We start from the raw sequence: 27,999 nt of genomic DNA on the forward strand, positions 1-27,999 counted from the left end.
CACATTTTGTTGTCACATAAAGTTTGATAGTGTAGACAGAGCTTAAGACTGCAAAATGTCTGATATCTAATATTGTCTTTTAATTTATCAGATACATTTTGCTAAATAAATCCTATTATTTTAACTTCAAATACCATATGATTCTAAAATCGATTAATTTGAAATAACACATTTATACCTGTAGCTCAATAGTTCAACCAACCTCATGTAAACTTATTTTTTAAATTCGGTATCATTTATATATACACTAAACCAATACATATTATAACATACAAATTACAGAAAATACAGACAATACTGTTGTAAATGCATTACATTAAATAACAGTACTAAAATCTATACTAAATAATTTTTTTGTTCAACTTTGTTGCAAATTATTACATAGGAAAACACCAAAATCATCATTAAAAGTAAAATAATAATTTTCAAATAATCATACTTTTCACATGAATTTCATATCATTTTAATTTCATAATGTCAATTTTATTTATTCATACTACCACAAAACAATTTCTAATATAATTTTGGAAGATTGTTTTTCTTTTATATTACAGTATTTTCCTTTTTACAATTAATCATTTTATGATTTAAAACCATTTAATATTCCTTTAATTTAAAAATTGGAAGATAAATTTTAATTTCTTAATACTCCAAATATATTTTATTTATTTGCTCTTCATTTTGGCATTAATCATCTATCTTTATTCAATAATATTAACATAACTGCATATATTAATTGTTTTATACAATGATATTACAATAAATACATATATTAAGTTAATTTAATCATTATTACAAATACATAAGTACTTTTTATATGAAAATCTTCAACTTTGACCCCTAAACATTGCCTAGCAAAACACCAGAGTTTACACACCGCGGAGCAGCAGGGCATCAACACTGGTGTTTTGCTAGATGATGTGAATGGGGTATTATTTGATGAAGTTGGTTGAACATTTGAAGAATTTAATAATTAATTTTGAGAAATATTTATCTAATTTTGTATTAATACATAAATATGTAATTTACAGTACATATAATTAGTAGAATTATTTGTACAGACGTGTCACGTCAGTTTGTACACCCTATCTTTTCTTAATACTATTGTCCCTAGCTAACCTATTCTATTTTTTTTCTTTTCAAGAACAGTGTTATATCTATGTTTAATTATACTGTAATGACTTCATAGAATGAATGTTGATTATATGCTACCTTAGTTACTTATATAACATCTATCTTACCATTTAAATACATTCCTATCCTTTTAATATGTGTGAACAGTGTGTGCTACCAAACAACAAAAATCATCCTTAGTATTATAATTCATAAACTTACATTTAAATTTATTTATATATTTTGACTTTAATGAAAACAAAACATAAAGAGATGCTTATATACGAAAAATGTAGCAATGTAGTAACACCTTATTTACTATGTGCAACCCTTATTTTCTAATTACCTAAAGCTTTTTATAATTTTAGCTGATATATTTAGAGCTGACGTACATGAAAAAGGTAATGAAATATAATATTTTTAAAATAATTTCTTAATTATAGAACTACTTATATTACTCCTTATTTAGATATCTATAATTTGTTTATCAAGTGCAGAGTGACACAAAATGTCTAAAATGTGAAACATAACACTCACAGTTATTATTAAATAAATTACAATATATTTACTACTAAATTCTACTTAATCTACATCAAGGTGCAATATTAAGGCTTCTTTAAACAATTTGCAGTATTTTTTTTTTATTTATCTTTCATTAAGTATATAAATGATTTAAACGGTAGGCTACTGTATCAACACCATAATTTTTTTTTAACTTGAATAAAATGTATGTTCCAAAAATCAATTTTAACTCAAATTCATTAATTATGACTAATGAATACTGACATACCTAGTTTTTATCACAGAGTTACATAAAATAAAACAAATGTCGAAATGCATTGTTAAACTCAAATTAGTTTTTGATACATTCTTAAAGATCTTTGTCAATTATCAGAATGATGTATGTCCAAATTTTGTATCATCAAATTCATTAATATGACTAATGAATACTGACATACCTAGTTTTTATCACAGAGTTACATAAAATAAAACAAATGTCGAAACGGATTGTTAAACTCAAATTAGTTTTTGATACATTCCTAAAGATCTTTGTCAATTATCAGGATGATGTCCAAATTTTGTATCATCAAATTCATCAATATGCATAATGAATAAGGACATACCTAGTTTTTATAACAGAGTTACATAAAATAAAACAAATGTCGAAACGGATTGTTAAACTCAAATTAGTTTTTGATACATTCCTAAAGATCTTTGTCAATGATCAGGATGATGTATGTCCAAATTTTTGTATCAGCAGTCTGCAGCCTATGTGTCCTGTTATGTACAGCAATAAACTCTGTTAGAAAAAAAAGATTGTTTAAGAGAACAATATTATAATATAATACAATTATTTTTCAGTATTTTTATATAAAAGAAAACAAAATGAAAAAGATATTGTTGACAAAATGTTAGATAATAAAGTATATTATTGTTCATTGTAAAATTAATATCTATACAGTAGTCTATAGACACTTTTATTTGGCCTTTTGTAAAAACTTAATTTGAATATGTAATAATATTTTTGCAATATTTTTGACAATAAAAAAAAATGAATTGCATATATCATAAAAAATATGCTTTTTTGTTAAGAAATACAAAGAAATAATATATGTATTATACATTGTATAATGAGATGTAAAAGCAATACAATAATTACGAAAGTACAAAAGGTTTCCGGAAGCTGTTGTCAATTAAATTGTGATAGGTTGTCGTTTTATTGCCATGGCAACTAAGAGCTTGAAAGAAAACAAATGTCTTATATAAACATTAATGTAAAGCTCCGTCTACACTATCAATCTAGTTTGACAAAAAAAGTGTGATGTGCTCAAATATGGTAGTGATATACCCAAATATAGTAGTGATATATCATCATGTCCATATATGGGCATATCATATGTTTTTGATAGTGTAGACAGAGCTTAAGAAGCTTGATAAAAGACCCCTGCTCTTTACCAAATAATATGCTCAGTTCTTTATCGTGCTCATGAGCAATGTATACAAACAGGACCAACGGCCTGACACCAATCCGAAGGACAATTTCTTACCTAATGTCACCTACTGCTAGACCAGAGGCTAAACCTTCGTGGAGACGAGCGTACTTTCTTTTCTTCTGGACTACTACTACCTGACGCCTGATGCTGTTGTTTCAGATATAGCTTTTCCTGCTCACTAAGCTCGGAGATTAACCGTTTGTCCAGAAGTTGATGAATATCATCCTAAATATTTTAAATTAAAACAATTTGATGGTTACATTTTGTTCAGGTTTAGTTAGAGATGGAAGTGAATTTTACTCCTAAAGCTCTGTCTACACTATCAAACTTATGTGACAAAAAAATGTGATGTGCCCATATATGGATATGATGATGTCATATCACCACCATATTTGGGCATATAGACTATACCATTATTATTTGGGCACATCACACTTTTTTTGTCAAACTAGTTTGATAGTGTAAGAAATACCATTTTTTCACTATCCACTACAATATATGGTGGCTAAATAGATGGAATTTTGGTATTTCTCAGCCTCATAAGCATCCCCATTCTGGATATTTTGCTTGTAAGCATATGGTACAAATACAATGCTATTCAAATACAATCATCACATTATATATATTTATTTAATATTCTGTTAATATCCATATCCTTCAACGCACTCAACCAAACCATGACAAAAACTAATTTATATCTACAAGGTAGACTGATCTATTTATGTTCAGCTGGGGAGAGCAAATTTTGCAAATGAGTTCAAAATAATTGCAGCAACGTTTGTTTGCACGCAATCAGTACAGTGGGTGTACTATGTCGTGCGTGACTGCATTGATCTAGGTCCCTGGATTTGCAAATAAAATTATTCTGATGTGCTACAGGTGAAAGATTTAAACCGTTAATTATTTTGATTAATATTCAACCTCCTGCACACAGGAAATGATCTACAACATAAATATTCAGAAGGCATCTAACCAAATTTTTTGTATGGCATTTGATGAAATAAATGCTTGTTGAATTGAATTGAAATTTACGAAATACTTAGTGTAGGTCTATTATTACAATGCAAAATATAGGAAATCTGTTGAGTTCAGCACTTTAAGACCAACAATATTGGAATGGGTTCGAGATTGACTCGCTCCTAGTTCTGATGCTGAAACAAGTCTTCTCTATAAACTGTAAAGCTGTCTACATTATCAAACTTTATGTGACAAAAAAATGTGATGTGTCCATATATGGACATGATGATATCATATCACTACCATATTTTGGCATATCACTACCATATTTGGGCACATCACACTTTTTTGTCAAACTAGTTTGATAGTGTAGACAGAGTTCACAGTGTACACAGCAAGTTAATTTCAAAATAATGTTTTTTTGAATATTTCTATGGATGCGTAAGAAATAGCCACGTATGCGTGAAGCATGAAAAATCGGCCCTCATGTGTGAGACTCGCGCATTATGCGTGAGAGTTAGTAGGTATAATGTTGATATTTCGGCTCATGTTAAAAGAATACAAATTTTTTTTTTTTTTTTAAAGTTATGAATGAACCGGCATAATCTGAATTTCAAATTCAGAATAACTTGAAAATTGGAGGGCACTATCGTGCTTGCTAAAAAACAAACAAACTTTATAAAGCAAGTACTACAATTGGCAAAATTATATTTTTCCAAGTAATGATTATGTATGTACTTGTTCCAACCACCACCACCACATTACATGAGAATAGACAGTGATTACACATCAGCTGCTCTCCTACCTGCCATTCATCCAACTGATGTGATAATGATGCCTTTTGTTGTATTGTACTCAACAATTGAGAATCAAGTGCTTTTAATTCCATTTTGGTTTTTTCAATTTCTCTTTCTGACGCATCAATCCTGTAAAAAACAATTCAAAGAATTCATAGAAAGTTGATCAAATGTATGATGTAATTGTGAATGTTTTGTTCGTTTACCATTTCTGTCAAAGAAAACAATTTTTCTATGTACAAATTTTTATATTATAGAACAAATAAAGATTTGATTTAATTTGACTTGACCAGATTTTATTGCTGAAAAAAATAAAGTTGATAAAGTTTTAAATAAAAAAGCAACCATTTTATTTCATAGGAAATCTATAATTGCAAGAATATCAAATCAAAGGGGCAAAAAATATCACAATATGCTTACAGTGTATCTAGAATATTTATGAAATAAAAGAAATAAAATTAAAATTTATTTTCATTGTAAAATTAAATTGAATTACATTTTGTGCGTCTCTTAATATGAAAAAAATAAAATAAAAGACCAACGTCTAGGATATTAAAACGATAAAAAGTGATTTATTCTCATTTCTTCAAATCTGATGTATAGCTGGTTATTATGCTAGCCTTGAAAATATCATTAGTATTAATGGCTGTGATTTTTGTCTTCAAGGTTATTGTAATTTCTCTTTTTGTTCTCTTTTTTTTGGAAATCGGTAATAAATTACAGTTTTGTTATTTTAAATTTAAAAGCAATTCAATAGTCATCTAAAGACCTAGTTACGCAGAGTAGATGGTGATTTATTTTACTACAAAAAAATACTATCAAATAGTTTTTTGATAACTTTTATATGTACAATTCTTAAAGAAATTTTTATTAAAGGTATGTACGTTGTCATCTAAAGCTCTGTCTACACTATCATACTAGTTTGAAAAAAAAGTGTGATGTACCCAAATATTATAGTGATATGACATCATCATGTTCATTATTATGGGCACAATACATTTTTTATTAATAAAGTTTGATAGTGTAGACAGAGTTTTTTAATTTAAGAAGAAAAGTATAAACACATTTTTAAGAAAGTGCTCAATTTTTTTAAATAATTCTTTTTTCGACAGAGGAAAATGTCATAAAATAGTGGAAAGTGTCATGACGAAAAACAAGTGGCATAACTGGTGATGATATACAATTGAATAATAATAACTAATAACATAACATTTCAAAGTATACTAAAGTCTGTCTACACTGTCAAATTTTAAGTGATAAAAAAATGATGTGCCCATATATAGACATGATGATGTCATATCACTACCATATTTAAGCATATCACTACCATATTTGGGCACATCACACTTTTCTTGTCTAGTTTGATAGTGTAAACAGAGCTTAAAGTAAACTTCTCATTACCTGGCTTGAGCTTTATCACGTTCTTCTTGAAGTTGTTGAATCATGTGATCTTTTGTTAAGCTATCTTTATGTTTTAGTTCCAGTTCCTGCAGCACAGAATCATGTTCTGATATCTTAACAGCAAAATAATATTAAATTCAATGTTAAAATTAAATACACACATTTAATGATTATGAATGGAGTATAAATTGCAACAGAATCTATTGAAAACAAACAATCATAGTGTCAATAAGCTATCTTTATGTTTTAGTTCCAGTTCCTGCAGCACAGAATCATGTTCTGATATCTTAACAGCAAAATAACATTAAATTCAATGTTAAAATTAAATACACACATTTAATGATTATTATAAATGGAGTATAAATTGCAACAGAATCTATTGAAAACAAACAATTTTTGTGTCAATTTTTAAATGAAAAATCATATAAAAAAGTAAAATAAAACTAAAATAGTTATATAATATTATAATATCCATATTCAAATAAAAAATAAATATTGCATATCTTAAATTATAATCAAAGATTATTAAATACATAGAACCATATATTAACATTAAGCCATATTGAAACATGCATGCAAAAGCATAATTAGCATATTAAACAAAATCCACAAACAACATACAATGATTGGCTATACAAGTGGAATATGCAAATTTACTTGATGTAGCAATTGTTATACTAACCTGTCAAAATATAAATAAAATATTTCTCATTTCTTTAAATTAGTATTTAGTGTTTCAAATACAGTGAGGTATGTTTATACAGTAGAACCTCTATTAAGGGGACACCTTCAGGGCCAACAAGTCTCCATTGAATAGGGGTTGGTGGTAGTGTTACAACAATACCATTTATTTCACAGGAAAAAGTGTTTCTTTAATGGGGTGTCCTAAAAAGGGGTTCTACTGTATTTTTAATGTTTCTTTACACCACCTACAAATATAATAAAAATATTAAATCACTTTCATGCTTGCATTTATTATTGTGTCATGCATTTTAACCAGAATGATTTCAAAATGAGTGTACATGCTTTTAGAATATTTTTTAAAATATGTCAATGAAATGTTGGATAAAGATACATGATGAGAACGGATGTGTGACACCTACCTCAGTGAGATCTTCGTGGGCAAGAAACAGGTGCGAGATCAAATCATGAGTCTCGTGTTCCTCGAAGTCTGGTACCTGTGTGTTTAAGCATGCCTGGATTGAGTTGAGTAAGAGATAGAAAGCGAAGAGGGGTTAAGACTGATGCAAGGTGGAATGAAATGAGCTTTTGGAAGCTTTCTGTGTGGGAACAACTTGTAAAGTAGTAAATATGATATTTATACAGTATCGTAGGCAAATTCTGTGATACAGTATCAAATACTAGTCTGTATCATAGGCTGTAAGCCTAATCTAACCATCACATACTTGTCACATGTGATGCCTGTATGCTAGGCCGTAAGCCTAATCTAACCATCACATACTTGTCACATGTGCTGCCAGTATCATAGGCTATAAGCCTAATCTAACCATTACATAATTGTCACATGTGATGCCTGTATCATAGGCCATAAGCCTAATCTAACCATCACATACTTGTCACATGATGCCTGTAATATAGGAACCACAAGTGATACATTTGTACAATGTATATTACAGAATTTGACTATAATACAGGACAGTTAATGCCATGTGGTCCGTACATAGAATCAGGTTGTTATTTACAGAGCAATTTTAAAGTTTATAAATACAAAAATTGGTTATTTTACACCTCATTTTTATAATTCATATTAAGCATCATCATTGTTGACCATCCTTTTATAAAGACTCACAGTCATCATCATATTGACTATCCTCTCTCCTCTAATTAAGTACATGTTACACCCACAACCATCATATAGTCATCATTATACTCATCATCATATCTGCATACAGTATCTCTATCATTACATCTCCTCTAATGAAATAAATACATTTTACCCACGACCCCCAGCACCCAACCACCCCACCCTAACTCGCACCATTCATCATTATCTTTAATTAATATCTAAAAGCAATTATTTATCATCGTAATTACTATTATTGAGGCCATCCTAATTACATCCTTCAAAAACTGAAAGAAAATGTCATTCATCTAAGGATACAGTGGGCGTAGTACAAAGTCTCGATCCTCCCACACATCAAAATAATCTCTTAGCAAAATATTATTCATAAAAACATAACACCTTAATGTTAATTATTGAATGAATACCACATACTTAATGAACTACATTGTCTATTTTAAAATTTATATCACCGGTATTACCGGTAAAATACTACAACCACTCAAATTGAAAATTGTTTATCATCATTCACGCCAAAGTCTGTGTTTCTATCCATTCCACCTTTTAGAATTTTACACAAGGCAGCCAGTAATAATTTAACTTCTTGTACATATTTTTATATATAGATGAATATAATCCCATGCTCAAGTAGTATAATCCCACCCCCAAATCTTTTCCAATTCCCTCGGCCAAGTATAGTTTATTTTTACAAGACCAATATTAAGGTTCTGTACACTGTATCACAACTTTGTCACCCAAATTATATTATTTCACAGCAAGGTTTCTGTCTCTTTGTGGAAATGATAATAATAGCAGTCCACCTTGTACATGCACATTAAAATGTATGTAGCTTTCTGCAAATTGTTATATTTTAGAATTAATTAGATTTTGGAGACAGATGGCTTTAGATTATATACTTGGGTTTAATCAATAGGTCAAATGTCAACGGGAAATCCAATTTAAAACTGCTTGTCAGATAATGATTATTGTATGGCGATGTCAGCTATATCAACTTATGACATGTTTTTTTGTTCTCACAACTCCGGAAGATCAAAGTATATTGATCGAAACGTCAAGAAACTCAGCAGTTTTTTCAGAACTAAATATATGTGGTGCACTTGTACAAACTTTATATATCAACATAATGTGTTTTGTTGTCATCAAAGCAACGCTACATTCATACTAAGCTTGGAATCAATCCAGTGATCAGAAAAAACTTGGGGCTATGTTACATTTTTCTGTCGTTCATGCATATTTCTTGTACGAAATGTGAAATTAGTCGGTCCTATTTCTTAAACATTAACACCCATTTTTGTATGATTTTTATCTGGCCACTGGACCGGAATCCAAGACTAGCTTAAAAATTGGTGGTATAAATCAAGTGGTTGTATGAAAAAATAACAAATTTTATGTTTACACAGAGCAACTGTAATTGTCTGCATATTATTTTGTGGATGAACACTATTCTGGTGAATAAGTTATTTTCCCATAAAAAATAAATATATTGTCATTATTTTATAGTAATTTTGAATCCCTTTCCAAGCGTCCCTCTCTATATTTTCTACTTCTAATACAATATCAATGTTGACTTTTCACAATCAGCAGACCACCCACAATTTACTAAGTCACGTAGCAAACTAATTAAGCATCTACGAGTTGTAACATCAGCTATTTAGCAATTGCATTTAAAAGAGACATACATCAACACTGTATGAAGCGGCCACATACAAAGACTCACTAAGCTAATACATTGTGTTTAATGAACATTAACAAATATTCCTCATCAAGTGAACTGTCAATTAAAAGCGCTCATTAAGCTCGCTTAATTACCGCATCATGTTTAATGAAATCACAAAACAATCAATTAAACTGAAATAAATTTCTACAAATTAGAAAAATGTTGGTTGCAGACAGAAAAACAAAGAAAGAATATAAGGCAACACAGATATAATTATATTATTTCTCAAGTACAACATTTAATACAAAAGGTTATATTTAATTTAATTTATCTTATACTAGCCTTGGATATCAACTCCCACAATGGTTTAGAATTAATCAACAACATGGTTATTGATTCTACATCATTGACAAAATTTGCAATTTATTGAATACAAAATGGCTAAGGTAAATTAAATTATTCTTTTATATATATATTGCAGTTATGTTGTTACTAACCAATTTTAGAAGCTTCAACTTAAAGGCTGAGAGTGTATGGTTGTATGTTCTCTTGACAGGCACTATATATCTACTGTATGTATCAATATACAATGAGGTAATCGTTTTGTATTCAATAAATATAATTCATTTTTCAATGTGTTTCATGTTTCTCCCTCTCCAATTAAATTTTTTTTTAACCTGAACGGCTACATAAATATTTTATAATTTTTTTTGGGAATAAAGGAGGAATAAATGAGAAAAATAAAAATGATGGGGAAGGGGGTATAAATTATAGATATTAAGAAAGATACTAGGATGTACTACGTAAAATAAAAAATATATAAATAGCAGTGTTCATCATCACATGACCATAAATCACATGACTACAAGTCACATGATCCCTTCATCGTTGATTTACCTTCGTGGTTACAGCTTCAACTTCTATTGTTTTCTGACGTAGTTCTTTGTCTTGTCGGCTTATTTCGGTCTGTAAGACCTCCAGCTGGCTATATGTTTTGTACAATTCGTCTCGCATTTGTTCAAGTTCAGACTCCAATGTCGCACTTATTTCATCAGTCTTCGACTTACGAGAGTTGGAAATCTAAAAAAAGACAAAAATATGTAAAACATAAATTGAAGAAATATTATTTTAAGAATCATCTAGAAAATATATGATAACAGTGTTCTCCTAAAGCTCTGTCTACACTATCAAACTTTATGTGACAACAACATTTAATGTGCCATATATGGAAATGATGATGTCAGATCACTACCATATTTGGGCATATCACTACCATATATGGGCACATCACACTTTTTTTTTCAAACTAGCTTGATAGTGTAGACAGAGCTTAAAATAGATATCAAGTCCAAAATTACAAAATTTAGCCTTTGGTTGCTCTTGGTCTATGTTAGATAAATGTTTATTTATTTAATATAATTTTCTTAGACCATTTTTAATACCAGTTGAAGTAAATTTAGTTTGGCAAATCTTCGTCAATAATTGATGTGAAAAGGCCATTAGGGTTGTGTTTGTACTGTAATTCTAAACAATGTTATCAATTTTTAATGTTATCAATCAAAAATATTATCAATTGCTTATGTTAACTTTAATAGTAATGTTATCAATTAATGTTATATCATTTAGTAAAGTTATCTCTTGATGTTATATCATTTACTATTGTTATCAATTGGTGTTATATCATTTACTAAATGTTATCAATCATTTACTAAATGTTATCATTTATAAATGTTATCAATTAATGTTATATCATTTACTAAATGTTATCAATTGATGTTATATCATTTACTAATGTTATCAATATGTTATATCATTTACTAATGTTATCAATATGTTATATCATTTACTAAATGTTATCAATTGATGTTACCTTGGCTTCCACAAGCTGCTTTATTTCTGTTATCAAGTCCACAATTGTATCTTCTGTTATTGCACCTAAATTGTCACCATCATCATCATCTTCTAAATTATCGTCTTTTAATATTGCTAAAAGTTGCAAAAGCTCAGTAAAAACTCCATAATAAATGTTCTGAAAAAGAAAGAAAATGTTTTGTTTTGTGTAAGATGTAGGAAGGAAAAACACTGAAGTAATAAAGACTTCAAACGCTTTTGATTTTCAAAATCTCACAAATTGTTTACGACTAGAATTCAAGTTTTTCATTATATACTAAATGATTAATGTAACAATTCGAAATGTATTTTTAGATTTCTTTTTTCTTTCTTTTGATCGCTATATTTAAGCTTTTTCACAACCTTTGTCAAAATCCAATAAAATGTCATATTTAAGATGGATCCTACTGGCTGTACACAATAGCACTGACAAGAACTAGTCATTAAATTGCAAATTGATATATTACATTAATGGTAAGCTAGTGTTTAGGTGATCAAAAATAAGCATCAACATTTCTATACAGATGCTTGTCGCCCTTGAAGCGAAAACAATTTCATTTTATGATTTTGAAAAAAAAAAGTTTTTCTTTTAAGATGGTTAAGATAAATTGCCTCAATTGACTTATTTAACCTCTTAATAAGTATCAGAATAACCATCATACTATAATAATACGCTAATATGCCTAAAGGGTTTCAAACAGTTGACTTTGACACACATATTTTTTGTTTTTTTATAGTCGGTTTAATAATACTAAATGTGGAATTTTTTTTCTTCTTCGTGCTTTCAATCAATAACATTATGATGTGTAATCATAGCAAGATACGTCTCAAAGGTCAATTTTATTTACTAAAATAATAATTGTTAAATTACCTGATCAAAGGTTGGTCTCATTCCAGGTAGTTCAACTTCCATGTTGCCGTCGTCGTCCTCAAAATCATCATCACATTCGATCTCGTTATAATTCCCGATGGCAAACCCTGTAGCAGAGTTTGACACAGACATGGACAGTTCATTCTCCAGCTCTGCCATTAGAGAATTACTTCCGTGGTATGGTTCATCAAGAGAGAATTTCAATTTTTGACTTTCTATTTGCTCACTTAATTGTTGGTTGTGTTCTCGGAGTTCTTTAAGTTCTGAATCTTTTAATCGCAACTGAAATTTAATCAGAAATAGAAAAGTTTAGTTTTTCAGTTAGTCTGTTTGTCAGTCTGTCTGTTGGTAATAATAACATGCTTGATCATTTTAATCTTAAAGTAGACATATCAACAAAATTACAGTTTTGAAAGAAAATGATGACGGTGGTACATTCCCACATGAGGGCGTGGTTGCAGCCTAGTCTATTATGGTACAGGGATGTTCTAGGAACTTTTTACTTTCGTATCTAAGCCCTCCCTCTTGAGAGCACTGGCTATTGTCGGTTTATCCAGGTAAGCTAGGCACGAAATAGACACATATTTTTATGGAGGCTAAATTTGTTTTATTTTAGGAAGAAAAATGAATATTAAATTAATTGTAATCATATTTAATAATGATTTTATTGGATTCTTTACTAATGTTTAAAATTCTGTCTAATAATTGCTTTAATGTCATTTTTCTTTAATTTATGTGGTGGCCACTGAGAATATTATCGCATCATTCCATATGATTTTAATAAACATATTTAAAAAACCTAAATTAATATACAGCATTTATATTTTTTATAATATATAATGGTTATTAAAATACCAAACTTAACAGGAAACAGCTTTTGATTATGAAATAATTCATATCGCGTGATACCTGATGATTTACTATTATAATTAAAAGTGACCATGAAAATCATGTTTATAGTAGAATTAGGGCAACACGTCTGCACACAGGTAACTAGATTAATACAATTGATGTTATTGATTTATAGTGAGTGAGACAATTGACTGACATATGAAATAAATAAAACAATGAGTTCTTTGTCCATTGTGCAATATGAATGAATGAAATAATTGTAGAAATGTCATCATTCTAGAATATTTTAATATTTTTGTATTATTTATAATGAAATGCTTTATGTTGAGTAAACAAAAATGTATATATAGATAGTGGAAACCAGTTTTAATGTTACTGTTTTATACTTTTACACTTTTTGTCATTTTTAGTCAGTTTATATATATATATATCTTTTAATCGGATTTGCTGACACTGACAGCCGATATTTCTTTGTTTTTTTTACCAAGACAAATAAAGTTTCATGTATCTTGTATCTTAATATAAATATAGTGAAACAGAGTAGAAATAGAGAGTCATACATTTTAATATGTACTACCCAGACTAAATAATACATTTCATACTTGTTACTACAAATATATCTTCAAATAATTTCAATTATTAATAATATATTCAATTAAATAACACAAAAAATATCCATATTTTATTAAATATGTACAAAAATTAACTTCATTTGTATTTAAATTTTCATATTTTTTTAAATACGAAAAATATATATTTTTTTATATCTGAATTTTTAATTTCTACAATTTAAAATCAGTTTTTGATTCAAGGAATATTCAAGGTTAAATAAAAGTATAAACTGGAAATTTAATAAAAATAAAAAGCAAGTTTGACAAACAGCGGGAGTCAGACAGTTCTCATTCGTAGGATTTATCCTTAGAGTACTTTCACCGAAAAATTAATCACCTGTTGCCATGGAAACTGCACTCTGTCGGCAAACTGTCTCCATGATATGAATTAGAAAGATTGACATCCGACGCAATCCGGGACAATTTGGTAGTCGACAAAATAAAAATTAGCGATGATGAAAGACAGGCTTATAGGCATTTAAGTACGAGATTATTTTTAATTAATTATACAATGATCAAAGAGGTAGTGGTAACGAATATATGCATATTATAACACGAAAGAAAGCGGATACAGACATGTTTTTATAAGATTATAAAGTATAACTCGGGTACTTTAAAATATTCCATTATATAATTCATCAGAGGTATTAGTCTTCAACGATTTCAATTGTTTGCTTTAAATTACTGCGAACCGTTTCTTCTCACGCGATGTTGTGACATCATTACAAATCAATAGTATTTATCCATTTGCCATTGTAGAACTAGATCTTTGCTGATGATATATAATGGCAGAAATGCATTGTATTTTATTTTTTCAAAACTTTAAGTGGTTTATCAAGATTGAATTAATACATCATTGAGGTTAATATGAAGAGATGGTTATAATTTATATTTAGCAGTCGCGTCTTTTCTGTGAATTTCTGTGAATACTACATTGTAATTAATACAGCCTTTTACAAATAATGTTTTCCAATATTATCAGTAAATGATGATGATGATTAAAATATGATAATATTGATGATAATAAAGTTAATGATGAACTGATAATAATAATAATAATAATGATGATATAATAATGAGGAAGCTGCTTTATCAACAATTATTAGTATATGTTATTTTTATTTTATTATTATTCTCCAGACATGGCATAATATTGCCTTTTACAAATAATGTAAATATAATAAATGATGATTAAAATATGATAAAATAGTGATAATAATAATGATGATGACATAATAATGAGGAAACAGATGGGTTATGTGATGATTAAAGATTGATATCAAAATATTAGAATATTAGGTTGGTGGTTAACATGCTTGTCTTCCAATCCCAAGGTCCAGGGTTCAATCCTGACCTAGTGTCAGGGTTGTAACTCATGACTCTTACAACTCCACTCCCTAAGCCTCAAATGAGACTTAGTTTATAAGCACGATAAATTATTAAATAGTTTATCCATCCTGTAATTGGCGAGTTTGTGCTCGCTGTTGGAATCGTATGAAATAAAAAATAAATTAAAAAAAATACTGAATATGATGTTGATTAACTAATTATCAAATTCTTAATTACTGACAAGATAATGATGATGATACTAACTTGTGCTTCTGTTTCTCTATTGCGTCTTTCTAACATATGTACATTATCATTAGTTTCTTCTATAGAACAAGTTAACGATTTTCTTTCTTCTAATCCAATACTTAGACGTTTTTCTAATTCTGATTTTGCGGTGGTTAATATTTCAACCTACAAAAAATGAAAGCAAATGTAACAAACATAATGTTTAATTATTTTACACAACAGAATAATGCTCTAATTAATTAAATAATTAATTAAATTAGTGTTAACGGATATAATCGGTTAAGTGCTATAGCTCTGGGGTAGGAAAAATGGGTGGGTATAGAAGGAAGTATCAACTTTAGCATATGATTAATTAGGGTGTCGACCAAATGAACAAGTGGTTTTTTAAAACGTGGTATGTAGTATAAATAATAATAACATTTAATTCCACAAATGGAGCAAAATGATAAATATACAACCAATAATGAACATAGCAATAATAAAAATAAATATAAGTGGAAAAGGGACACCACAGCAGGCAAACTTTAAATTGGCCGCCCCTCTCAATAGCGAAAAACAACTACAACTTCATAATTATAAGATAATAATAAAGTACTTTCGGTTTTTCACACTATAGCTCTTTCAAAAAAGAATATGTAGTCTTTTTTTTTTCGGTAAAGCTGTTTAAAATTTCTGACATTTGTCTCAACAACATTAACTGTACCTCTTCTTGTAATGTTTCTAAAAGTTGACTACGGCTATGCATGGTTGAGTTCTTGGAATTTACTTGTTCTCTTAATTTATCTACTTCACTATGTAAATCAATTTCAGTCTGAGATGCCTAAAAGAAAAAAAGAAATTTTACATACATATTCTAAAAATAACAAGACTTTCTTGTCACCAAAAACAATTCATGATATAAACTGTAATGGATGTTTTATAAATGTTAATAGTGACAAGGAAAAATCAAGGAGACAAGCCATGAGTATTGAACCATAAGGAAGAAACTTTTAGTGCGTATTCCTCTCTTTGGAGAGAGATGCTAATGTTGGTTTATCCAGGTAAGCTAGGCACGAAATAGCTATGATATATTTCGACATTATACAACATATTTTTTTATTTGTACCTGTTTCATTTGAGTTGTTAAACGTTGGTTTTGCTCCGTTAAATCATCTATAATTTCTTGTCGCCTTATCTCTGAGGAACGACGGACAGCTTTCTGGCTTGCTTTCTCATCTTTGTGATATATAACCTCATCTTGTAGGTCTAGTAATCTACTGTCATATTGCGTTTGTAGCTGCTCTAATTGACGTCTTAATTCATATTTTTCTTGCTCAGAAACCTGAAATAATCCAAATTGAAAATTTAATTAACTAACGAAGGAATCATTCCCTTGCTTGATATTATTATTATATACACAACAATACACAGTATATTGCCAATCATCTAAAGAGATTTTTCCAATACTGTACAATCTTGTGCCTCAAGCTCTGTCTACACTATCAAACTAGTTTGACAAAAAAAGTGTGATGTGCCCAAATATGGTAGTGATATACCCAAATATGGTAGTGATATGACATCATTGTGTCCATATATGGGCACGCCACATTTTTTTGTCACATAAAGTTTGATAAGTGTAGACAGAGCCTTATTCATTTCTGCTTTTCTTTTTCACTTTTTTATATAGCAAAATGAATTGAAATATGTACTGTATAATTGTATGTTTGGAAGATGTATTCCTGACCCAATTATTACAAAATGCCCTATAAAATACAAAACCCAACTAAATGACTGTTTGTAGGTCTCGTTTGTATGCAATAACAGGCGTCAAATAATAACAATTTATCATTTCACGACAACGTTTAGAAAACCTTTGCACATGTTGTTTTTATATATTGCATACATGACAACACATTAATTGAAAGTGCTAATCTGACAAATGAAATTTACTGTTTATCAAATAGGTTATTTCCAGTACAATTCATTGTATATAAAACATATTGTAAAACTAAAACACGAGTCAATATTGGAAAGTGTTAGAGTGTCAAGAGAACGATTGAGGGGAAAAACCAACATTTTGAAATGTCAAGTGAGATTAACGAATCACTAATGTAAATAAACAACATTTTCTACTTATGTTAAGTGCATGTTAATGCAGTCGGCTTTAATTGCCTACAACATCGTTCACATCAAAGCAATGCTCAGTTTAAAGTTTAAGTTTTTATTTTTATGTACATATTTTTATGTACATACTGTACTGTACACATATACAGTACTTCAAATTGTATTTTAGTCTGTCAAATGTTGGTATTAATGTTTATCAATATCACACACCACTTTATATAACATTTCGAACAAAACAAAATATGTAAATTTGAATTTTCAGTTTTCATTGTACTTTTTTTTATACCAAGAATGTTACAGTATGTTACTCCAAACAATGTCAATGTGGCTATAGCTGGATATACTGTTTAACAAATAGAAGAGATTAACTTCAACACCACCCACATACTAGAATACAATGGAACATAATCTGCTATTGTGAAGGAGAAAAACAGTTATATAGGAAGATCCTGTAAACATTAGCATACAGTAAGTCTGTATAAAGCTCTGTCTACATTATAAAACTTCATGTGAAATATGAGGTGCCCATATATGGACATGATGATATCATATCACTACAATATTTGGGCATATCACTACCATATTTGGGCACATCACACTTGTTTTGTTGTCAAACTAGTTTGATAGTGTAGACAGAGCTTAAACCAAAATGAAGGAACACTTTAATGTTAAAATAATAAATGTTAATAATTAACTTATAGTAAAAATATGCTTGTTTATTACTTCACATAAAGTGATCAGTGATATTTTTAAACAATATTACTATGGTACAGTACATGGGAAAGTTGGCAAATATGAAATGTGAATTTTTTTGTACAGTATGTTTGTGAAAGCTTGTGGAAAAAGGGGGTTTCTTATGAGGGGGTTTCTTATGAGGGCTCAACGAACCTATGAACTTTAGATCATCAGCCTGGCATCATACTTCTAAACATGATCAGCCTAATTTATATTTTAATATCAAATTTTAATGTTTTATTGTAACATATGGCATAGGACTCCAAGCATTACATTTGTTGTAATAAGCTCTGTCTACACTTCTAAACTAGTTCAACAAAAAAAAGTGTGATGTGCTCAAATATGGTAGTGATATGACGTCATCGTGTCCATATATGGGCATACCACATTTTGTTGTCACATAAAGTTTGATAGTGTAGACAGAGCTTTACACTGCCGTTTTAACATTCCCTGAAAATAACCATAAATTAATATGCTTAAAGGTACTGGATTCATTGTTTTAGTTCTAATTAAATTTGTAGTGTTATGATTAAGAATTGTTAATTATGCTAATAGAAAGTAATCAAGATTTTATAAGATTATTATAATTCATTCATTACAAAATAAACCAGTAAATTATTAATCATAGTGTAAGTTTTATCATCTTGATTGGATAGTAAATTTAATTAAATGATTACAGGGAATCAATCCTAGAGACCACACTAAATTAGAGGCACAATGTTTAAAAGAAGAGACATTGTAACAAGGAGGAATTACACAGGGAATCCACAGGGACCACACTAAAATAGAGGGACAATGTTTAAATGAAGAGACATTGTATACAAACAAGGAGAAATTGGACAGGGAATCCACAGGGACCACACTAAATTAGAGGGATAATGTTTAAATGAAGAGACATTGTATACAAACAAGGAGGAATTGTACAGGGAATCCTCAGGGACCACACTAAAATAGAGGGATAATGTTTAAATGAAGAGACAAACATGGAGGAATTACACATGGAATAAATCCTAGGGACCACACTAAATTAGAGGGACAATGTTTAAATGAAGAGACATTGTATACAAGGAGGAATTACATAGGGAATCCACAGGGACCACTCTAAATTAGAGGCACAATATTTACAGGGAGGTGGTGAGGGTTGGGGAAAGGATGCTTTGAAGGTTTGTCAGTACATGTCATTATATTTATACATTCTAATAATACATTTCAAAAGCAAACCTTTAGAGTAAAAAAAGGCATTAAGAGATATAGGGCATGTTCAGGTTTAGTTACTGTATTTGGTTACCAATCAACCAAAGTTAAGCTTGGTTCCCACTAGGACGCAACCCAAGGACGTAGACCCAATGCAAGTGAGTTGACCAATGACAAATGACGTTCGATTAATTAAAATTCAAATCCCTTCGCGTTACATTGTTGTGCTGCGTCTCTAGTGGGAACCACACATTAGTTAGCAATTGGTCCATGAAGCTAACTTAGTAACTTAGTGGATATAAATAAGTCTGAACAGGCCCTTTGAGAAGTGGGCACTGCTAATCCAGGCTGACAAAAGGATTGAATAATTTCAATTACAGTAAGCGATTCAAGGTAAAATGAAAACCTACTCAATCCCACTCATAAAAAAAAAAATCATAGGGTCTAAACAATAAAGGCCATTGAAATCAGAACTACTGGCATACTAAAAATAAAATGTTAAGCCTCGTCTACACTATCAAACTTTATGTGAAAAAAAATGTGATATGCCCATATATGGACATGATGTCATAACAGTACCATATTTGGGTATATCACTACCATATTTGGGTACATCACACTTTTTATATAATCAAACTAAATTGATAGTGTGGACAGAGCTTTAAGATGTTTAGAAAACACTAGGCATACTCTTTAGATTTAAGAAGTACTTAAAAAAGCAACAAATCCGGTACGAAATGAAGATCAACGCACTTCTGCGTAGGTTACACAATATCATTAGTCAAGTACTATAAATTGACATTACTAAGGAAATGGTTCTTGGTTGCTATGGTACAAAAGAAATACTGTCCTTGAGATTGATATCCTATTTTGACACTGAAATACAGTAATGTGCATTATGACAATTTAAAACACCATGATTAATATATCCATACTGTATAAATGGAATGTTTTGATTTAAAAACTATATTGTTATTTTTGGGAAATTTAAAGATATATTGTCCCCTAAAAAAATTATTTGTACAAATTTTTTTATTGAAAATGCCATTTTAATGTCACATAATAGTTATTCACTTTGACCAAAAACTAGATCGGCAAAAAACAAATTTTCCTGAAAAAAATGTAATTTAAAACAAGAAATAACTTTTGTCTTTTTATACTGCAAGTGAAATAATCTTATTTTTGGGGTTTTTTTTTTTACAGATGTGAATAACGTTATTAAAACTGCAAAATGGTCGGTTTAAAGTCTGATTTTATTAATCTTAATTTTTCATGTTTTGGGGAACAATACATCTTTAAATAAAAACTATTGTATTTCTGGGAAAATTAATAAACAAATATTATAATGTAATAAGTTTTTGTTCTTGTTATGCAAAATAAAAAATATGGAATGTACAGTATAAATGGAATATTTTGATTTAAAAAAAAACTACAGTATATAGTATTTCTGGGAAAATTAATATAGAAAGTTTATGTTCTGCACAAAACAAAACACTTTCTTGTAGATGATGAAATCAGAATTTAATGCTCAAGTTGATAAGCAAACATATTATTCACAGATTGTTGGACTGGAACACACGTCCACATTGTTGTTGATACTGGTATCTAAGTCAACAATCCAATGATTGTATTGATCTGCTATCTATATGGTGTCTACATGGAATAATAATAATTGTGGCATACTGTATTGAGTAAAACCCCTATCTTTTCCCTTCCCGTTCTTTATTTACTAGATCTACAGTAACCATTATCAATAGTTCATCCTATTGATGTTGAAATTGGTATCTATAGCAAGTCAACATTCTAACAATACATATTATATTGATCTGTTCTGTATGGTGTCTAGTAGATGGAATAATACTTGTGGCCTGTTGAGGAAAAGCCCTATCGTTTTCTGTTCCTTTTTACTAGATCTAACCCTTACCAATAGTTCCTATTGATGTTTTGGTTCTAATGTACAGCAAGTTAACACTCTGTTATCTGTATGGTGTCTAGATAGAGTGGAATAATATTATGGCCTATTGAGTAAAACCCTATGTATAATATTTTTAGGTGATCATTTAGAATAAAATGATCACCTATTGTTATTGTATAAAATCTTTATTATTATTTTTTTTTTTCTTTTTATTGTTTCTGTACACTATTTTGTGTAACAATTATCTCAAAAAGTTTAATGTCAATGATTACAAAAATTTCAGAATATCTTTCAAATAATATAACTTAATCCTAATAAGCTTTCCAGCGTGATCACTCATCCGTGACGACATTTATACGCCATTTTGTGAAATCACATTATCAATCATATCTCCATAATTCATTGTCACATATTAATGAAATTCACTACACGTAAACTTCAGATCAAGGGTAAAAATATTAGCAAATAAAAACGCACGCGCACGTAGGTTCATGCACGTGATATCGCGCGTTAAAAATTTAAAACGCTCAAAATTAAGTTTTGATCAATTTAGAGCATGAATTAGGCCATTTGCGTGTTTCAAAAAATTACTGCGCAAAAATGCGTTTTTGCGCGCGCGATACTTAAAAAGCGTAAAAAATATGAATTTTTTTTATAAATCTCATTCTACTCACCATCCTTAGTACATTCACCAAATTTGAGTCAGTTCCGACTTAAAATAACGCTATACGAGCACGTTAAAAATGACAAAATGCGCACATTAATTTTACAAAAGTTCTGAAAATGGTGAAAAATAGGTCTTTTTTAAAATGAAAATAATTCTTCAGAATGCAAGATGACCCCCGATTTTTTTAACTTATTCTGGAAGCCATTGAGTTGTAGATATGAATTCATGTACACATTTTACGTACAAAATGTTTTGACGTCATCAAATGGCCACTTGAATTTAAAAATTAGGATTTGTTATCTTTTTGTGTAGATTATCACATTCAACAGAGCGCATCTTGGTTATGTGTGCTCGAATTTCGCACAACTTTCAGTATGTGCTTGCTTAATTAATTATCTTTATCATGAGTTGACACTATCTTCATTTTAATGACGTCATCACGCGTAAAAACTTGAATAACGTAGGCCGTGTAATTTCACCTTCGCAGTAAATTTGAATATCTTACAGCTCTTCAGAATTGAAGATTACCTTGATGATTATAATTTATTATGAAAGCTGATGAAATGTAGATATTAATTCATATAAAAATTAAGCCTATCGGATGTTGTGACGTTAACATATGGCCAGTTGAAGTGAAAAAGTAGTTTTTTCATATTTTTCGTCAAAGTTATACACAATTCAAAGAGCGCGCACAGCGCTTCTACGTGCCAAATTTTTTTCCAAATCTTATATTTTTTTGCTCAATTAATTATCTTTCGAAATTGACATCTTAAAGTTTAGTTTGATAACGTCATCATGCCAAAAAATTAGAACATGTGTGTCCCGTAATTTCACTTTTGCTACACTGTATATAGATATACAGTATATACTGTACATATTGTATATGGCATATAGGCACAACTCAGCACTATAAGCATATAATAGGATGGCATACATCAACATTTTCCGATCGTATGTTAACGTACGTGCATGTTTAAAAAAAATTAATTTCAGTAAAATGATAAAAATGATCACCTATAATTCGTCAAAGTGACGAATTAAATTCTAGTATTTTATTATTTCTGTAATTTTGGCCTTTTATTAGTGTATTTAGCTGGCTACACTATCAAAGTAGTTTGACAAAAAAAGTGTGAATGTGCCCAAATATGGTAGTGATATACCCAAATATGGTAGTGATATGACATCATTATGCCAATATTATATGGACACATCATATTTTTTGTCACATTAAGTTTTATAGTGTAGACAGAGCTTTAGAAATGGTACAGTACTGTGTAATCAAAAGTTCATCCTTACCCAATATCAATGTGTTTTTATAATACCTCAATATAATAATTAAAAAGAATTATAGTTATAATGTTAGTTTAAGGTCTATTCACACACACTTATATATCAGCTGTGGATGTAACCAAGGCCACGTGGTAATCATGCTAGGGTTTGGTCATATTTGATGCATCATCATGTGTTCTACTAATGAATTACTATTGATCTAAACATGGAGATACAATTAGTTATACCTCCATGATCTGAATACTGTCTGTTCCAACCAGTCAATCAACCAATGTATAAACTACAGTGTATGATATTCATACACATGAAAATAAATATTGATTTATTATATGATGTAGCCATGTTCTGTTGTGTAAAACTATTGTTCCTTATTTTGCATTACAAAAAAAAAATTAAAAAAATAAATACTGATCAATAGTGTAAATTTATGCTGAATCAATAACAAAAATAGCTATTTTTACACTACACTACAGTATGCTTGAGTATGCCCGAGTATTGTCTCAAGTATATACAATTTATCCTAAATTTGGGGGTGGGATTTACTGTACTTGAGTCTGGGATTATACTTGGTGGTCATATATACATGGTTCAACAAGCAATAAAACATGCACACACTTGATGGTGCCAAAATTGTTGACAAATATGTCCCTTTAAAAAAAATGTATTAAAAAAAAATTAGTAATATCATGAACCTATAATTTATAGGTCCATGGCAATATGAGTGAAAAATAAACTACTGTATAATTTCTCTATTTTGACAAAATATACTACAAAAATGAACTACTGCAAATGAATAGTCCATTCATTTAATAGTCCATTTATTTAATTCATGGACCTATGATTTGCGGACATAATTTATACAGTAGGTCCATGGTAATATCAGTAAAGAATAAACTACTGTATATTTCTCTATTTTGACAAAATATACTACAAAAATGAACTACTAAATGAATAGTCCATTCATTTAATTCATGGAGCTATGATTTGAAGACATAATTTATAGGTCCATGGTAATATGAGTTAAGAATAAGAATTTCTCTATTTTGACAAAATACACAAAAATGAACTACAGTATATGAATAGTCCATTCATTTAATTCATGGAGCTATGATTTGAAGACATAATTTATAGGTCCATGGTAATATGAGTTAAGAATAAGAATTTCTCTATTTTGACAACATATACAAAAATGAACTATAATAAGTCCATTCATTTAATTCCTCCACACGCACAATAAATAATCATATGTAAATCCAGCACTTTCAAGGTTAACGTTAATTTGTAAACAACAAATGTTTTATTGACATATGAAATTATGAATATTATTATTATTGTATTATTATCATGTTTTAATTCATGAGAAAATATCTGGCTCCAGGATTCTAAACAATTTCCGGTAAATAATCATAATAATTTCAAAAATATATACTGTAAATGAAATTGGGAAAATAATGAGTGATATGGTTGTTGAATTGTAAGAAATGCCAAATTACAGACAGGGCCTACTGTACCAAACAACGAACTATGAAATGTTTTGTTTATAATAAGGAATATATGTAAACAGAGAACTATTTTGCGCTAAGAATTTAATTTAACAATTTAATTAAAAATAATTGTAACTACCTGATGCAATATATACTGATTCATAAAAACAGATCCTCTAAATGTTTTTTTGATGGTACGGAAGTCACGTACACAAACATTTTTATATTTGTTTTCTTAAATTAAAGGCCTACCTTGATTGATTGTTATAAACAAAACAAAAATAACAATATGGTTTCAATTGACTACAGTATTTAAATTGATTATTGTAAAAAGTAATCAATTTAAATAAATTGCATATTAATTTTCCTAAAAACATATGGAATTTAGAAATTCCATATTTTAATATCAGTAGTAATCCACTGTATTTGTTTTATAAAACCATGTTGTCTTTCTGTCAAGTTAGTGTTGTACAGTAAGCAACTTGTACTTAAAGTAGAGAGAGAGATACTACCTCTTTACCCTTAATTTAACACTAAAAAGTTGATACTTTCTGTGAATAAGTGAACATTTTAAAAGTTGACATAAACAATTTTTTTTTTTAATTTATACCATACCTCTTTAACTTGTTGAATTTCCGTGTTCAGATCTTCCTGTTTTTCTAACAATAAATTATTTTCCTCTAAAAGTGCTTTCCCGAGCTCCGCAGCAAGAACTAAATCGTGTTCCTTTTGGGCAAGTTGGCTATAAAGATCTTCCAAATCCTCCTCCTGCTGCGCTTTCCGTGTACTATCTATTGCGCAATCCTGGACGTACGCAGGGTCGTTTTGTTCATCCGTATCCATTTGGTAGTAATAGTTGTTCTTACCATAAGGTATAGGTGTAGAACTGTGCAGCATGACAGACGTAGACACTCAAGATTTAGCAGAAAAAAAGAACTCTTTAAAAAGTGCTTTAAAACATAATATGTTCAATCAAAAATATCAAAACATTTAATCCTTAGAACCTTCTTGTTGCGACAGTATTCCAAAATGTATTAAAAAATCTGCAAAAAACAAAACCCCCAAGAAATTGAGTTAATTCGTTTTGTTAAAGTAACACGCACATGAAAATATAAATTACTCCAAAGGCAAATAACTGTAAAAAACAATATGTGAGTAATAAACAGAATTACTATAAAAAACCAATATGTGAGTAATACTAGTAAACAGTGGTACAGGCAGTAATACCTTTAAGTCTATAAAGGCATATGTTACAGAACCTGTTGTGATAAGCTAGGCAGATAATTATTAATTCATTTTGAGTTGTTGCGTGCCAGTGCAAACAGATGAATCAGGCTTCAGAATGGTCGTTGCTTACTTAAGTGGGTGGGAATGAGGCAGCAGCCAATCAGATCCATCAGCTGCAACATTCAGGTACAATGTGCACATGATGTCAAGTGTTTTTTTTTCTTTCTTTCATATGTTTGTAGTTCCATGACATGATTATTTTTGTTTGGCCATAGTAAATAAATCATGAACCCTGGTGTCCTTAGTTTTGTTGAAGGAAGTGTTTTTTAGGCAATACTGGTCAAAGTTATGTAAATAACATGATATAAAGGTTGTTTTCAAGGTAATTTACTCTTCTCTATTACAATACAAGCAGAAGAGACAAATTTTGTTTGTTATTTAGACAACTTCTTAGATTTCAAGTTTTAATTGTTATAAACAACATCTTCTTCAGGTCAATGTCATGTGATGTCATTTGATACAAACAAATGTTTCAAAGTTTATTTTTTTATGTTATTTTAAATTTGTTTAACATAGGTCAATGTTATGTACATATCATTAACCCAGGTCAATTTTATGTACATATCATTAACCCAGGTCAATGTTATGTACATATCATTTTGCATGGACACATGATCACAAACATTCTTTGAAAAAAAATTCCTTAAAAAAAAAACAGTTTAAAAAGGTTGTGTCACCTGTTTTGATTTGTGTTCATAAAGTAAGTTTGTTTTGAACACTAATTATGATGTCATTTCAACTAGTCATTGGTTGCCAAGTCATGCTATCTCCTGATGGTTGGGGAAGCAACCCAAAAAAGTTTAAACAGTGATATACAAACAATTTAATATGATAGGACAAAGGTTTGTTTTTATATTTATCGTTATGTACATTTTCTTTATATCTAGGGTACATAAACAACAAAACCCGGAGATAAAACTTCAGGTTTTACAAGGTAAGTAGGCCTATGCTAACAAATAAAGGGTCCCATTAGTCCACATTTTATTAAAGTCTTCCCCTTTTTCGTCATTCGAAATTTACACAACCAATCCCCAGGGCATCATCCCACATTGTTGTTTGAATGAAGGATCTGTTGCATCAGAATGATGTTGGGAGATTATTTTGAGAGAAAATATTACATAAACAAAATAGATTATCATTTATTTTTATTTTTTATTGAGGGAAAAAAAGAAAAAATTTTTTTTATTAAAAGTGCTTTATTACCTCACATGAAGTAGTCAAAAATCACATTCATTAAACTCAAAATTAAAACATCTTGAAAAATTATCTATAAATAAAAATATAAAGAAAAAAATATCTAATAAACAACAAAGGAATATTAAAAGAAAAACATCACATCTATTGTAACAAATAAATACGTCAAAAAACGTCAAAATTAACATTTTTTTGCGTTTTTGTAAAATAGTTTCAGGCCATTTGAAATTATTGATGATGAACCTTGTGAAAAAATATAAGCAATTAATTATAAATAAACAGAAAATATTCCTTTGCTATCCATATTATTTTCAGGCTTAGGCCATTGTTGTCTCCCTCCAAATGGTCTCTCTGGCTTCCAGAGCTAGCCTCTGTTGTTTTTCTGTCCTTAAAAATAAATGGCATAAGTTTACAAAGAATCATTTTGAATTCAGTTAAACACATACCTGTATTTTACACTCACAAAATAAAAGATTTCAGTCGTAAGTTTCTGTACTTAGTAACCCAATGTCTTTCCACAAAAACAACCTGTTCAGTTGACTTAACAAATGCACACACGTTCACTTTTTTTTTTGCACTAAAATTAAATT

At 29.4% G+C, this 27,999-nt stretch overlaps 2 protein-coding genes across 4 annotated transcripts in view; one reads left to right on the top strand and one right to left on the bottom strand.

Annotated features, from left to right (window-relative positions):
- The window catches only part of LOC144835840 (bis(5'-nucleosyl)-tetraphosphatase PrpE [asymmetrical]-like), a 95,847-nt gene that overhangs the window by 53,509 nt on the left and 14,339 nt on the right, over positions 1-27,999 (top strand). The gene's annotated exons all lie outside the window — the stretch shown is intronic.
- Positions 1,903-27,979, bottom strand: LOC144835803 (BICD family-like cargo adapter 1). Of its 3 annotated transcripts, XM_078690897.1 has the most exons (14): positions 27,856-27,979; positions 27,419-27,482; positions 25,544-25,971; positions 16,646-16,861; positions 16,244-16,360; positions 15,559-15,705; positions 12,503-12,784; positions 11,612-11,770; positions 10,639-10,821; positions 7,366-7,458; positions 6,263-6,375; positions 4,870-4,990; positions 3,162-3,332; positions 1,903-2,413 (listed from the first exon to the last, which is right to left on the bottom strand). In XM_078690897.1, exons 3-13 carry the CDS (start codon positions 25,823-25,825, stop codon positions 3,168-3,170), a joined length of 1,878 nt encoding a protein of 625 aa, XP_078547023.1. In that variant the 5' UTR covers positions 25,826-25,971; positions 27,419-27,482; positions 27,856-27,979; the 3' UTR covers positions 1,903-2,413; positions 3,162-3,167. The 3 variants fall into 3 exon arrangements, with proteins under 3 accessions (XP_078547023.1, XP_078547022.1, XP_078547024.1); XM_078690896.1 differs by lacking the exon at positions 27,419-27,482 and having other exon boundaries at positions 27,856-27,972; XM_078690898.1 differs by lacking the exon at positions 27,419-27,482 and having other exon boundaries at positions 1,904-2,413; positions 7,366-7,440; positions 27,856-27,972.

This window comes from Antedon bifida, chromosome 2 (genome assembly GCF_963402885.1).
Source record: "Antedon bifida chromosome 2, ecAntBifi1.1, whole genome shotgun sequence".
Classification (NCBI taxonomy): Eukaryota; Metazoa; Echinodermata; class Crinoidea; order Comatulida; family Antedonidae; genus Antedon; species Antedon bifida.